The sequence below is a fragment of the Buteo buteo genome, chromosome 25, assembly GCF_964188355.1.
Source record: "Buteo buteo chromosome 25, bButBut1.hap1.1, whole genome shotgun sequence".
In the NCBI taxonomy this organism is placed as follows: domain Eukaryota; kingdom Metazoa; phylum Chordata; class Aves; order Accipitriformes; family Accipitridae; genus Buteo; species Buteo buteo.
The window spans coordinates 17531487-17546368 of record NC_134195.1 but is presented as its reverse complement, the minus strand read 5'-3'; the positions used below and the strand labels follow the sequence as shown (position 1 = coordinate 17546368).

Below are 14882 nucleotides of genomic sequence, written 5' to 3'. Positions count from 1 at the left end.
CATAGTATGAGTGTTTCTTCAGATCAGAAGGCAATAAGTCTGAGTGGTTCTGTATTAGTGATGAACTGATAATCAGTTTTCTACCTTAAGATTTGGGTTTTTTTGGTCCTGACACAGGAAGACATTCCCCCCAAATTTTCACAAATCAGCTGAAGGAAAGTGTCAACAAACAAAATGTCAGCGTTTGATACATTTAAAAGTGCTTTCATTTCTGTTTGCACCCTTTCACATATGAAATAAGTTCAATTTCAAAACAAAAGGTCAGTTGGAAGTAAAACATAAGCAATCTGTAGTCAAAAAGCAGATTAATACTTTCAATTTTTTTCAGAGCTTTTCTACAATTGCTTTCTGAAATGAAAAATGTAATTTAAATAATTGCAGTTTTATTAGGGGAAACTATCCTGTCTAACTGGAATTCTCTGAAGAAAAAACCTGGTTTGAAAGCATTTTTCTCACTGACCCACAGAGGAATCTATTCAGATCAAAGAGAAGATGGATACTGATAAAGGTATCTCCTCTGCAGATCAAATAAAATGCGTTACATGACTACAGTCCTGACCTGTTACCTGTCTAAGCCAAAGAGCTCTTGGGGCTTCCTACAAAGCCTGCCATGCGTGTTCCTCTAGAATTTCCTCAGAAGGCAATCAGGCATTAAGGTCTCATGTCAGAAGTTAGCCAGTGCCCTAACACAGCTTGCACACAGAAACCTGAACCATTAATCGTATCTGCCCCACAATGTTAGCACAGTTGTCAAGATCTAGTTACACAAGCAGGTATGTCGACTCCTTGTTTTATATGTCTGACTTTAGATGTCTAAGATACAAGCATCGCCTACCACCATCACCAATAAACAAAGGTGAATTCAGAGCTCTTGAGAACTGACTGTTCCCACAGACTAAGGAAATCTTGGGAAGGTAAGACACTCAATTAGAGATCTGCAGTGGACTGTATGACTAAGCATGTGCTATTAAATAAAAAGGCAAGGAACTCTTTCCTCTGTGCCTTCAAGATGGGTTGGCTGCATCCAAGTTGTCTGCTGGGAACGGTCCTTGGCACATGCGACTCCCTATCCTGTGCTTGGCAATACTGTTCAAGAATGGATAGCTGGTATAGTCCAAACTGTGCCAAGGACCATGCCAAGGCTATGGATGATCATAGGATAGTTACTGCTCAAGGCTATGCTCTGGCCATGCTTCATTTACACAGGTATGGCTTGTGGGTCCCAGACTCTCAACCTGCCTCCCTCCTAGCCTGGCCAAAATGAGAGAGCGCATACAGCTCCACTTCTTGATACTGTCCTCAACTTGCAATTCTGAAGATATCTGAAGTTTCTGGATTCTGAGAGGACACCACCAAAACATAGCACTGTGACGTGAAACATGACTTTTACTCAGCAGCCTTTCTAGAAATACCCTACCCTCCTGAAATGATTCCTCCGAGTTCTACTGCCTTGCAGACATCAACAAAGTACAAGAATATTATTGAAACTCAAATTGCCCAGTAGTTGCAAGCAGCTGCATGGGTTGGCTTACTTATTGCATGTGCCCCATTCTCCTCTCCATTCACAGTGGCTTCTCCGTTCTTTGGTGTGTTCTGCTGGGAAACAGCAGTCGTCGTTGCTCCCGCTGTTGCTGCCGTTGCTGCTGCTGCCGCCGCTGCACTGGCTTGTTGCTGAGCTAGTTTCTCTCTGAATGCTTGCTGCCGGGTCTGAACAACATCAGGCATCACCGCGTCTATCAGAGACAGTGATTCTATTGGCCTGCCGTCAAATACTGTACCATCCTGCAGGGAAAAAGAGCAGAAGTGAAACTGCAAGTTTAGGATCCTCACCATTTAAGGTCGGCAAAGAGGTAATGACATAAAGAAACAAAACTACGTTGTGTGAAGATACTGCACTTTGACTAAACCAACAGTGCCACATTATTACGGACCGTCTCTCTCAGATCCAAGATGGTGGTACTCATGTTCCACTTAGAAATCTGTTTGATGAATAAGTCATTTACTGTAATTTTATAGAAAAACCAGGCATAAACACTTTACAGATGCAAAAAAATTATGTTGGGGAAAAAACCAATGTTTGACTGATGACAGAAAGTTTCTCTGTGTTTTGTATTTGGAAAAAAAGAGTCATGGCTAAAGCCACAACAAAAGCAAATAGACTTTGGTTGAATTGTTTGTCTTCCTGCACTTGCAGAGGCATAGAAATGGAAGCAGCTGATGAATAATGAACCTCAGCCAAAATAAGATGTATGCACAAATTCAGTGGTTTCTTACGTGGCGTTCATCAATCCAGTACCACCAGTTGTAGCTGATTGTACAGGACTGCTTTACCATTATTTTTCCTGTATTCCGCTAGTTTTATTCATACTAGTTATGGATTTCATTTTGATTTCTGTAAATTAGGCTTCAGGTTTAACAACTGAGTTAACCTTTAAGGGCTGCTTTTTAAGACTTAATACAGACTCAGGTCAGTAACTGCTGTATCTACTTAGCTTTACTTCACTTTCACTTTCCTATTATCTTCAATATAGGAAAAAGGTTTTAGTAGCCTCCGTAAAGTGCCATTTTACTGATCTTCTGCAAACTCCCCTTAATTCTTTGAAATTTTCAAGACCCAGCAGTGAAAGATTTGTGTTTGAGGAATAGCAGATAAGATTAGGATATGGATAGATGAAGTAGCTGGGAAATAATATAATTTTCAATAGATAACAATAAAGAAAAATAACCATTTGGCTGACTAGTATGCTTCTGTTGGACTAGTCATTGAATTACCCCTTACAATTACAATATTAAGATAATACATATTTGTTTCCTCACGGGGAAGAAAAGGAGGGGAGAGTCATTAGAGAAGAAAAATTTAAGCTCTCTTCCTCCTCAACATTTTTTACGTAAATGTCTCTACAGACATTTATTTGAATCCTGGCTCAAATCCTTGCTACACAATGAAAAAAATGTTTGCCAATGGATTTTGGCATTTACATTTTTAACTGTAAAACTGCTCACTGGACTATTTCCATGACTGCCCTTTAACAGATCACAAACAATACTTTAATTTTATACACATTAGTTTACAGATTCACTGATTACTCGCTGCTCTCGAGTAATACACATAGAGATGTAACACATACAGAAGCATATATGTAACCCTTACTGGCATTCAGATGTAGCAAGAACGGCCTTTGCTTTGCTGTAATGTACTTAACAGTATGTATTTGAAGAGAACCAAACCACGACGAGAGCAACATAAATCTTAATGGTGACAACGTGTATTTTTAGATTGTTCTCTCAACTGAGGCCAGTTCTGAAGCTGGATGCTCGGGAGCAGACCCCTACAGCTGTCATACGACCTGAACCAATAGGTGCTGTTCATGGCTGGAAGTTTCTAACTGTGTAGCTCCAATTTCAGGCACAGGGCAAAATGTTAAGTAGCAGCAAATTGGGACAGATTTCTAACACTGGTTTGTTATTACAACTGCATCAAAGTGCAGCTTGGCACGAATGTCAAATGTCATTGCCCCAATTAAAAAATGACACATACGCAACTCTTAAACACGGTATCGAGTCATAAAAAGAAAACTGCACAGAATGTTAGTGATAAAAACAAATGAGTTTCCAAACTACACATAGCAAACAACACCACCTTTTCTCTATTTTATATTCCTTTGTTCTCACCCATGCTGTTCACATGCTACATTCAGCTATAGAGGAAAACACAACAGCTTTTTATGTATTAATATTTATTACAGATCTCTGTCAATTATGAGTATCTATGGTAAATATTTTGTAATGCAGTACTTGCTTATCTGTCATGCTTCACTCTCTCAAAGCATCACGCCTTTGAGGTTGGCAGGGCAAAAATGCTGGCTTTTCCCACATCCCCTCTTTGTTTCCCTTGGCAGTTCAAAGAGAACAGAGACACTTTGTGGCTGCTCATACAATCCTCACAGACAACCACTGCCCCAGCCAGGGGCAGAATTTACACACAACCGTTTCGCCATGTACATGAGAGGATGATCCCTGGTCTTAAATGATCTGAGCCAAAGTCACTGAAATCAGACAGAAGCTCTCCAGTGACCTCCGCGGATTTTTGATCAGGCTTCTCAGGGCTTGCAAGCAGTGCTGCCTCCTAGCAGGTGTCAGGGAGTGAAGTTTTAACCTACACTGCAGGCTTTTCCTGCCAAATTCCACTGTGACCTTGAACATGCAAGACTGTAAACACAGATGCATTTTCTTGTTAGCTGTAAGAATCTGTGCACCCCAGATTTGTTGACTGGGGTAGTGGAAACACCATAAAATCCACGTAAGCAGCGCAAAGAAGGCCTAAATGCCACAGCTAAAAATTGAAATATGTATCGATCTCAGAGCTTTTCAGCTTTCTGCTAGGGATGGGACAAAACATAAGGAACAAAATTAAACCAGATCAAGAGAAACCGCAGAGCGGTGGCTTGCGTCCCTGGGCTGTTGGGACACCTTGCTTCGCCAGTCCTGGCATGCCGGGTCAGTGGTGCGAGCTGTGCCAGCAGCGGCGGGGCTACTTACTTCGTTGGCGGGGCTACTTACTTTGTTGGCGGGCGTACTTCACTGGCGGGCATACTTACTTTGTTGGCGGGCGTACTTCACTGGCGGGCATACTTACTTCGTTGGCGGGGCCACTTACTTTGTTGGCGGGCGTACTTCACTGGCGGGCGTACTTACTTTGTTGGCGGGGCTACTTACTTTGTTGGCGGGGCTACTTACTTCGTTGATGCTGATCTCGGCCTCCACATACTGGAGCCCCTTCTGGAGGATGGAGATGAGTGCGGCAGGTGGCACTAGTGTTCCGTTGATGTTGGACTGGCTGATGTGGCTCTCAATACCGAAGGTGAAGGCCGAGTGGGAGAAACCTGAGAGCAGGAAAAGGAAGCCATGACATGAAATCTAAAGGCACCAGCCAGATACACCTTCACGGGCTAAAAATAATTCTGCTCCGAGATCTGAGAGACGCTGCCGCGTAAGCAGAAGGACACGGGCTGGCTGCATGGAGCCAGGGAGGTTAACCAGAGCCATCCTGACCACCCTGCCACCACCACTGCCCAGCCCCCTCCCCTACACGCTGCACACATAGGGGAAGCCGTATAGAAATGGAAACGCACGCAGAGAAAAATAACCAGAGAACCGCACTAACTGAAAGCAAAACCAAACACATAAAAAATAAGAATTGCCACAAGGGCAGGTCCAGCTAAAAAAAGCGCCTCAAATCTTCATTTCCTTTGCTGTATTTCAGTGTTGGTGTTTGCTGAAGCTTAATACTTAAATTCCGATCAGTGTGCAAGTTGTATAAAATCAAGGCATAGATGCAGCTGACACAGGGGAGCCATTCCTTGGTACCAGGGAAGAGATTTCCAATCCTCTGCTCATTTATTGCTGAGTACAATATGATGTGCAGAGCATTCCCATTAAAATGTGAAACAACAGAAAGGCCACTCCTGTAAATCTATTTTCTGAAAGTGAACAGTAATAGCAAAGGTAATTAATTGGGATCTGCCAAGCAGCAGACGACAAGCCGGTGCAGCGGCCCGTCCTTTAACCAGAAGTCTTTCTCGTCCCTGTATCATTTTTGTCATTGTCTGAGAAGTAAGGGGTAATGAAGGTGACGGCACTGACAATTAAAGAATTTTGGTGGCCAGATTTTAAAGAGTGGTGCCTTAAATCCGGGCTGAAGCTGCTCAAAACTGTTGCTGGGTATGAAGGCGAGCGCTGCAGGGTGACTGTACGTAGGGGCAGATGCGGGAGGGGGAAGGGGGAACAGGATGTAGATATAACTGTAGGAACCCATTTATCACCACACTGTCTCCAGAGCATTAATCTAACATTAAAAGCCTTGGGGAAACCACCCATGCACTGTCTCAAACAGGAAGAGCCCTCACAGTCTCCACTGACTAGACAAGAAAGAAGAGAAAAAAAAAAAAAAAGAAAAAAAAGGAAGAAAAAGAAAGCAGCTCTCAAATGAAAATCCTTCCGTTAAATATAGCTGCGCCTCTTCCCCTTGTCAACAGTAGTTTCATTTATAGTTTTGTCCGTTAAGGGATTTCCCCCATATCACTGCAATGTCCAATTATGTGTGGGCTGGAGGACGGGATTTTGGGCTCGCTCCACAGTAATGCTTTCTCTCTCACTCAAATTGTTTTCAAGATCCTTTTTGCAGCTAGCTCAATTATGATCATAGATAGATAGCAAAAACAAGCTGAGAAACAGAATGCCTCCCACATTTGAAACCAAGGTATGTATTTCTCTATGATTCTCCCCCCCTACACATTTTATTTTGCCACTGTTTTTCTCCTGTTCCTGGTAACAGCCTCTATCCTCTGCCTTCCCAACGCTACCTTCCCTTCCTGGTACTCCCCCAGTTTTGGGGGATGGTTGGGATGCTTTGGACACTTTTTAGGAAGTGGCGGGTCCACCTATGAGCAGAATTATGTAGGATTACAAGGCATAAAAAAAAAGCACAGGAAAAAACACCTGAAAAACTGCAGTATCATTTCTCTAATCCCTGGTCCAATTCCTATCCTGTATTGCTCTTTATGTCCTGGTCTAGTTTATGAGCTGCTGGACCTCCTGCTGCATCCAAAATAGCAATCTGCGGGGCAATGTTTTTCCCTTGTTATTAGTTTTGTAGGACATGTAAGCACATTACTGGACACCACAATGAGGAAGAAATCAAGCACTGAGCACACACGGCCTGCGTCTGAGAGATCTCAGGCTTGATCACTGAACACCGAAATCTCTATGTATATATAAATACATGGCATGCAACTAACCAGAATTAGAGAATCAGATCCCACTTAATTTACGTGTATTTAAATTAATCAACAACAACAGTAACAATACCTTCTTGAAAAGGAATGGACTTTAAAATGCATGACGGATAAGTCAGCAAATCTACTTAAGAATAGAGAAGAATGGGAAAATTAAGCTGTTGTCCAGAAGCACTGAAGTTGACTGCTAAAAAAGCCAGCAGCTAGTTTGTGACTCGGCAGCTCAGAAAATTGTAACGTCGTCTCTGATTCAGTCGAAAGGCAGATGGCATAAAAATGGCAACCAACAAACATCGACAGAAAATATAAAAAAAAGGAAAATCACTACTGTGGATCTACAGGAGGCTTACTTTTAACTATGACTTTGTACCTCTCATCCTTGAGTTGCCACATCCCTAAAGAGCAACACATCTCACCTCACTGCATGTGAAAGAAGGAACTTCTCAGCACAAAACCCAGTTGTGCTATTGCAATGAATCTTGTTATTCTACTGCTTCTCTCAATGCTAAGAAACTATTACCAAAGCACCTGTTAGATGAGGAGACACAAAACTCCTGGCTATGCTGTCACTGAAGAGCAATCTCACTCGCGCATCTCCAGCAGTTATGACAAACTTTCCTAAAATCTTATCTGGTAAGATCTAAATACTGAAAATCAATGAAGCAAAAACTGCTTAAATGGGTGCTGCTAGACACTGTGTTCCTCACCCCTCTTGGAAAAATCCTCCCATACAATTGTAATAAAAACACAACAGAAACAAGTCAACCAGCTCACTGACCAACAGCTAATTACCTCCTGATTTCTTGTGCTACCATAGCATTTATATAAGGCTCATAGGAAAGTAGACCAGTTTTAAAAGTAACACACGCAGTTAACAAAATCCTGAATGAAGCTGTACCCACGTCAGGTTTCTGATAACGCTGAAGAATCACTTGAGCTTTGCTTTTATAGTTACCAGATGTCACCAGCTCTCTTCGGGGCTCTGCATGTGGGTGCACTGAATTATACAGCAATGTTGCAGCTCTATAGTTCAGTCTTACAAAAAGGTGATTTCTATTAAACAAAGGCAAGCTTTTTTAAATGTTAGCTTGTGTTACAAATGTTAATTTGGCCTTCCTTCTAAGTGCATGAAACCACAGTGGGGAATGCAAAGTCAAGACACGAGCACCCCTCCTCCTCCAGTGACTCTGTGCAGGCTGTCAAGGCAGTTGGGGAGCGAGAGCAGACAGAAGGTGCTCTGCAAGTGGGGATCTGAAGAAAGGATGCGGTAGGGATCACATAAAAATGCAACAGACTCAAACTCAAAATGCTATAGTAGCAGTGAAATGAATGACAGTTGCAAATCTGTGTCTGTATGCATTATTTGTCACAAATTTTGTCATTTTGGTGACCGTAATAATCACCCTATAAAATAGTAATTTCTATTCAAATAGCACCAATAAATGAAATCTTAATGTAGTAAACCCTTCGAGGACACATGCAATGAGACTATGAGCTTTTAAGGTTAAAGACATGAACACAAAGGGCCGAAGGGCAGAGAGCACAGCCACACACTGAGCTGGTTTCATACCAGTGAACCAGTCACTTGTGCTGTGACATGACCAGTGCCTTAAACGGCATCTTTCAGCAGGCTTAACAGAATGGCTTCGAGGTTTTTTCTACCTCAAAAAAAGATGGGAAAACATAAACCATCAAACTATGTATAATCTGTAAATACATTATCATACATGAAAAAAAATATCCAAATGAACAGCACAGATCTTGGTATGATCACCTTAAAGAGAAGTGGACTTATCAACTGTGGAATAGTTGGTCTTGAAAGATATTACAGAGCATAAAAGCATAGAGGAAATAATGAATGCAGAAAAAATTACTTAAATGACACCCCCCCAACGGCAAAAATTGTTATGCAAGTGTTTTTGACTTGAAAACTGAGTGAAATTCTTCATTGAGAGATTCCTGCACTTTTTTGTACCGACAGCGGTAACAGGTCCTGGGCTGTGCTGCATCTTTTCCCACACCGAGGTGTCTGTGTATACTCTCAGTGGCACATACACTGCCATTGGGGAATTCTTGCCCTAGGCAGTGCCAAAAAATGCATACGTAGAGATGTGTTTTGTAGAATTTCACCGATAAATTTTGCTGTAACTGCAAAAATGGAGATGATCGAGATTTTTTTTTCCCTTGGCTGCTCCTTTTTCAGTTAAAAATGGCCTCCCCTTAAAACAGGATTTGTCATCGATCATTAAATGAACATAATGCTCCTTCTTGTGTGCTTGTTTGATCTGCAGGCTACGTAGTTTTAATTGTTTGTAATATGCGTGGTTCGTGGCAGAAATGCCTGTCAAACGTAGGCGTAGGAAGGGCACTGGGCAGCCACGCAGCCTGGGGAATGCCTCGTCTTCTCCAGAGATGTGTCTCACCTCTTCTGGGAGTGAAGGATTCTTCCTTTTAGGCATGCAACTGGGGTGCTGCCACGTATTCCCCACACTAGCTCATCTGGCAATCACAGATCCAGCTAACTGACATTCACTAAGTGCTCCTTTCATTTTCTGATCCCTTTAGCACCATAAAAAGCAGTCTTGTTTAAATTGCAATCTTAAATTGTAACAGCTACAGTACCTACTGCTGCGTTCGTACGGGTGAGGGCAATGACAAAGAGGGGTGTGTGGAAGCAATGACTTCTGAAGTGTTTCAGTCTTCGCCGGTTACTCAGGAATTACCTCGGGAATGCCCTGATTAGCAATAGTTAAGCAATCTGTTGAATACTGCGGAAATTTCCTGTTTGTGAGCTAACTGGACTTAGTTTTTTCTCTGGTAAATCTAACTAGTATACTGTTCAAATAACTTTTAAAAAACTAGATGTTTCTAAGTTATTTGCAAATTACTCAGTTTAATTATTCATACTGTAAGATTTTTCACTGAAACATTTGTTACTGTAGAATGAAACAGAGAATAAAGAATTATGAACATCAAATTGCCTTTCACACACATCTCAGGCATCTCTATGATGAACAGTCTCTATCCCAACACTGACTACAAGTAACAACCCGTTCCTACAAGTCTTTGTATAACTAATGCCCAGTGTGGCCCTTTGTCTTGGAAAATAGTGAGATTTCATATGGCGGTCTGTGTCATTTCCTTTAATAAATTTTCCTATTTCTTTAACTCAAGCGGTCCAGAGTGTGGTTTTCAAATACAGGGATCTTACGTTCAGTTTCCAGAAATCACTAAATTAGTGATGTTATTACCTCAATAGAAAGAGAGAAAAAAAATAAACAAGGAAGCATAAACTATCTGACAATCCCTTCTTTTTCTGTAACAATTTAACCATCGCCAGGTGGAAATAACCAACATTTCTTATTTCATTGACATTGTGTTGCCTGTCTTTTTGGGAATTCCCAATACCAGCTCTTCCAGTCCTCATCTCTGAAGTAACACGCTGCTCTCTTCAAAAGTATTTGGCAGGTACAAGATACAAAAATGAGCAAGGTTTTAGAAACGATTAAAACTTCTGGCTCAGGAGAACCAACCTGCAACTGCTATAATGGGATCCACTGGCAATCTCAAGTTTTCTGGCTGTATGGGTGCCTGTTTTCTTAAGGTAGTCTTGTACTCGGCACTACCGCTGAGACTCTGACCGATGTAAAATTCATGCAAGAATGGAAGGCACGCAAGAGCTGACTACAGCTGTACATGCTGCAGGGAAAAAAAGGTGGTTGTGAGGGGCTAAAGGAAAGTCATCTTTATGACCATAAATGGGTATATGGGCAAAAATCCTGGGAGATTTAGACACATCAAGTAGAAACGTTCCACAGCGTAATGAGCCAAAAGAAAATCACACGCAGGAGGAAAAATGTCCCCACACAGTCCCATTAGCTGCCTTACCATATTACCAAACCCAAGTAACTCCAAAGCTGCGCACACAACTGTTTGCCAAAGAAAGCAGATGCAACCAGTGGAAAAACATCTTCCCAAGTTTGACGTCTGGGTCTTGGGAGTGCCATCTAAGCAGGAAGGCAAGAGTGGTGCAACATGGTGTTCTGAAATAAATTAGAGCCCCACCACTGCAGTTTAAAACAATTCCACTACAGAAGAGTGAAATACGACCATTAACAAAATCACTTCCTCCAAATACTAATGACATACAAAGAACACAGTTAACACTAAATTAAGACTTCTGTAGGTCTAGATTTACCAGTGTAGAGAAGCAAGGGACACATAGCACTAAGGGCATATTTGAATGCAACTTCTGGCTGCAAAACCAGAAGCAAACAGTTTAACTTAGTGCAACTATATTTTCTTAATCCTGGCCCTAACACATGCTAATCTAACTCCTGAGGTAAATGACATAATTTCTTGCTCACTACCCAAGAGAATACAATGATGTTCTTCACTGTAGCTGCCATTTTAGAGTCTAGTATTTCCCCTTCTATATGATGCACTGAGTGAGAACTGAGACTGTAGCATGGATCCCTATCCTTCCTTCTCCTTAGATTTCTGTCTAAGTGTAATTATGTATCTGTAAAAATATAGTCATAAAACCCTAGTGTACTTATGCCAAGGCGTCACAAAAAGGACACCAGTTTTTTCAAATTGTGTTTGCTTGCAGTTAGTAAGTGTCTGGTGCCTCAAGCCACTGATAAGGTTCTACAAACGGTTAAAAAAAAAAAAAAAGGTGGGCAAAAATCCTACACCACATCTTGTTTATTACTCACAGCAGACTGAGATTCTTCTCCTAGCTGAGCTTTTTCTTTCTCAGTAATACATCCTGGAGTGCCTCTCTGGTTTTGGCAGCGTCTGCTTATTTTTGAAGACTTACCTTCGCAATTACATAAAGGGCTTAACAAGGACACACATTAGCAATTTAAAGTAGAGAACTGCAGCTGAAATATATTTTTAGAAAAATCAGCTGAACAATAGGGCTTGTACATTTGTTTCAAGATTAGGATTGCTGAACGATTAAAATTATTTCCAGAACTCTGGGAAATGTGTCCTGTATTACAAGCTCTTTCACAGTCCCTGGGAAATATAAAGAAAGGATCCCTAGCTGTAGGTTGTGTCAGTTGCCAAAATTACAGTGTGCCTGGTTACCCAAAGTTTTGTAGAAGCAATTTTCACTAATAATAAATGTTACACCCTTTTTTCTTGGATATCTGACCTGTTCACCTTCTGCCAAGAATTCAGAGTAAATGTCTGCTACCCAAAATTATTTTATTATGTGCCAAAGAATGTTTTTGGCAGGTTTTTTTTCTTTTTCATGCAGGAAAATATGTTGGAAAAGATTAATACAACTTGGAAATGATCTTTTGATGAGCAGTACTTGGCACTCACTGTTTAAGCCTTTCTGAGGGCTGCAAATTAACAAAAAGAAATATGATACAGAGAGAAAACAGAGCACAAGCAATGGAAAGAGGAACTTAAAATCTTTTGAAAACAAGGTCTGAATAATCCCCTTTTTCACTGTGTAAATTAGACTGACAATTGCGAATAAATGTCAACACAGATCTAGCAATTTAATGCAACTAGAGGCAAGGTTTGAAATAACTTTAAAAGGCCATGGCAAGGAAAAAATAATAATCTTTTCCTTCTAAATCATATGGGATGCTGTTATCTTTTAGCCCCGTCTGTGCAACATCCAAAGAGACATGCATCGTTTTAAGGGTCACATTTATAAAAGAGACTTTCACAGTCATGTGTACTTCACAATTTATTTCCATAAGCTATGTTCTTCTATCAGTTCTAATATATACCTATAAGCGGTGGCAAGCAGGACACCACAGCTGACACTCAGTGGGCATTCAGGAACTTCCACACCAGGATGGTTTCTGCTGGTGGTGACTACAAACAGACTCCTAATACAGCTACGCTGGTTTGGTGTGAGGAGGGGTGATTTGTAACTGCCATAGCTCTGCAGGCAGAAAGTCCCCAGCGCGCAGGTTATTAGCAAAACTTGCAGAGCTGCAAGATACAGCTTCTTTCACTGGGCCTGGAGAATCGTAAGAAAAAGGAGTAAGTTGACAAATATGTAGCACTTCACTGGTTTTACTAGCAAAGCCGTCTTGACCTATAGTATCTGCCTTCCACCCAACATCCTATTTTCTTAATACCCCTAGAATAATGCATTTATGCAAGCTTTAAAAAACAGGACATGAAGTGGTCAGAATCAAAATCTGTGCTACAGAATAAATTTGCAAAGGTGTAACTGTTTATGTTTGCGTAACTTAAAAATCACCATGTTTGCTCAGTGTCTGAGATCCAACGCTGTATGGCAACTTTCAGGCCAAAGAAAAATTAAAATAGCCAAGTTTAGAAAACTGTGAAGAGACCTAGAAGGAAATACGAAGTAAGCAGGGTTTTGCAAATGGCAAAAGAACAAGGTACTCAGTGTATTTTTTTCCCTTCACGGGAACTTACAAAAGTCTGCACTAAGTATTGCTTTTCTTACATGGCATTTATATTGCTCTTGTTATGCAACGGGGTAAAAGACACAGACAGAGAAGTTTTCAAAAGGACCTGTTGAACTGCACCACAAAACATTTGAAATCATTTATACAGATGTATATAAAGTAGATATCTGGTCACAAAACTTTAAGTCTGTGCATACAAATGCACACAAAAATGGGTCTCATACAGCCTATTACATTCTTTTGAAAATATAATCAGAATGAAGTACGACAAAACCAATAACTTCTTTAGCTGTAAAAATATTTTTTCCTCATTGTGGAATTCAGATTTTGAGAAGCCAGCCATCAAATACTGCTAGTATTCGCTGCTCTACAAAAAAAGTACGCAATATGGTTGTGCTGGTTTTGGCTGGGATAGAGTTAATTTTCTTCACAGTAGCTAATATGGGGCTATGTTTTGGATCTGTGATCCAAACAGGGTTGACAACACAGGGATGTTTTCATTCCTGCTGAGCAGTGCTCACCCAGAGCCAAGGGCTTTTCTGCTTCTCCCCCCACTCCACCAGCAAGCAGGCTGGGGGGGCACAAGGAGTTGGGAGGGGACACAGCCGGGACAGCTGACCCCGACTGACCCAAGGGATATCCCAGACCATAGGATGTCATGATCAGCAGATAAAGCTGGGGGAACAAAAAGGAAGGGGGGATGTTGGGAATGATGGTGTTTGTCTTCCCAAGTCACCATTAGGGGTGCTGGAGCCCTGGTGTCCTGGAGATGGCTGAACACCTGCCTGCCCATGGGAAGTGGGGAATGAATTCCTTGTTTTGCTTTGCTTGTGCGCAGCTTTTGCTTTACCTATTAAACTGTTCTTATCTCAGCCCACGAGTTTTCTCACTTTTACTCTTCCAGTTCTCTCCCCCATCCCACTGAGGGGGAGTGAGCGAGCGGCTGTGTGGGGCTGAGTTGCTGGCTGGAGTTAAACCACAAGAGTGGTTTTGACTCACGCAGGTGCTGTTGGCTTAGAAACCAATTTGCTTATCTTTAAAGGAAACTGGGAAAAGTATTTACCTTTAACTTATCAGCTTCATCCTTCCCAAGATCTACAGCTTTGATAAGTTTAAAAAAAAAAAAAGGTTTTGGAACTGCAGCCCAATAAAGCTTGTTGTCTTCTAATGCTGACCCTGATTTTCTTGAAATGTACTTAGTATTTCCAAGGAGAATAAATGATTAGTAGCAGAGACAAAAACTGTGCATAACAATACAGTTCTTATTTGAGAAATGGATTTGTCTTTTCAGGAGTCATCCATCCTCCAACTACGAAGTATCATTTCAAAGTCAGAGTTAGTCTCACTGTTTCTGGAATCATACAATCACCTCCTCCCTCATTTTGAAGAAATACAGAAAGCAGGGGAGAGATTAAAGAAAAAAAAAAAGAAGGAGCAGCAGTTTATTAAAACCCCTTATATACCCTTTTGATAGTACACTATTTTTACTACATACATATTATGCTGGGGGGGTTATATGTATTATGTTACATTATATGCAATATATATAGTTACAGATGGTTTCTCACTAGATAGGAATGTTCATTCTGGGGTGACTCTTAGGAAACTCTTTTATTTAAACCAAAACTTTTGTTTGGTCAAATTTCTCTGGTGCTCTTATCCAAGAGTCACTTTAACA

At 41.1% G+C, this 14882-nt stretch overlaps 1 protein-coding gene across 2 annotated transcripts in view; it reads right to left on the bottom strand.

Moving 5' to 3' along the window:
• TBL1X (transducin beta like 1 X-linked) overlaps positions 1–14882 on the bottom strand; it is a 203545-nt gene that overhangs the window by 34895 nt on the left and 153768 nt on the right. For both annotated transcript variants that reach the window (XM_075057375.1, XM_075057374.1), the window contains 2 exons: positions 4738–4883; positions 1533–1782 (listed from right to left, as the gene is read on the bottom strand). In XM_075057375.1, coding sequence (XP_074913476.1) covers positions 1533–1782; positions 4738–4883 — 396 coding nt within the window. The remainder of the gene's footprint in view (positions 1–1532; positions 1783–4737; positions 4884–14882) is intronic.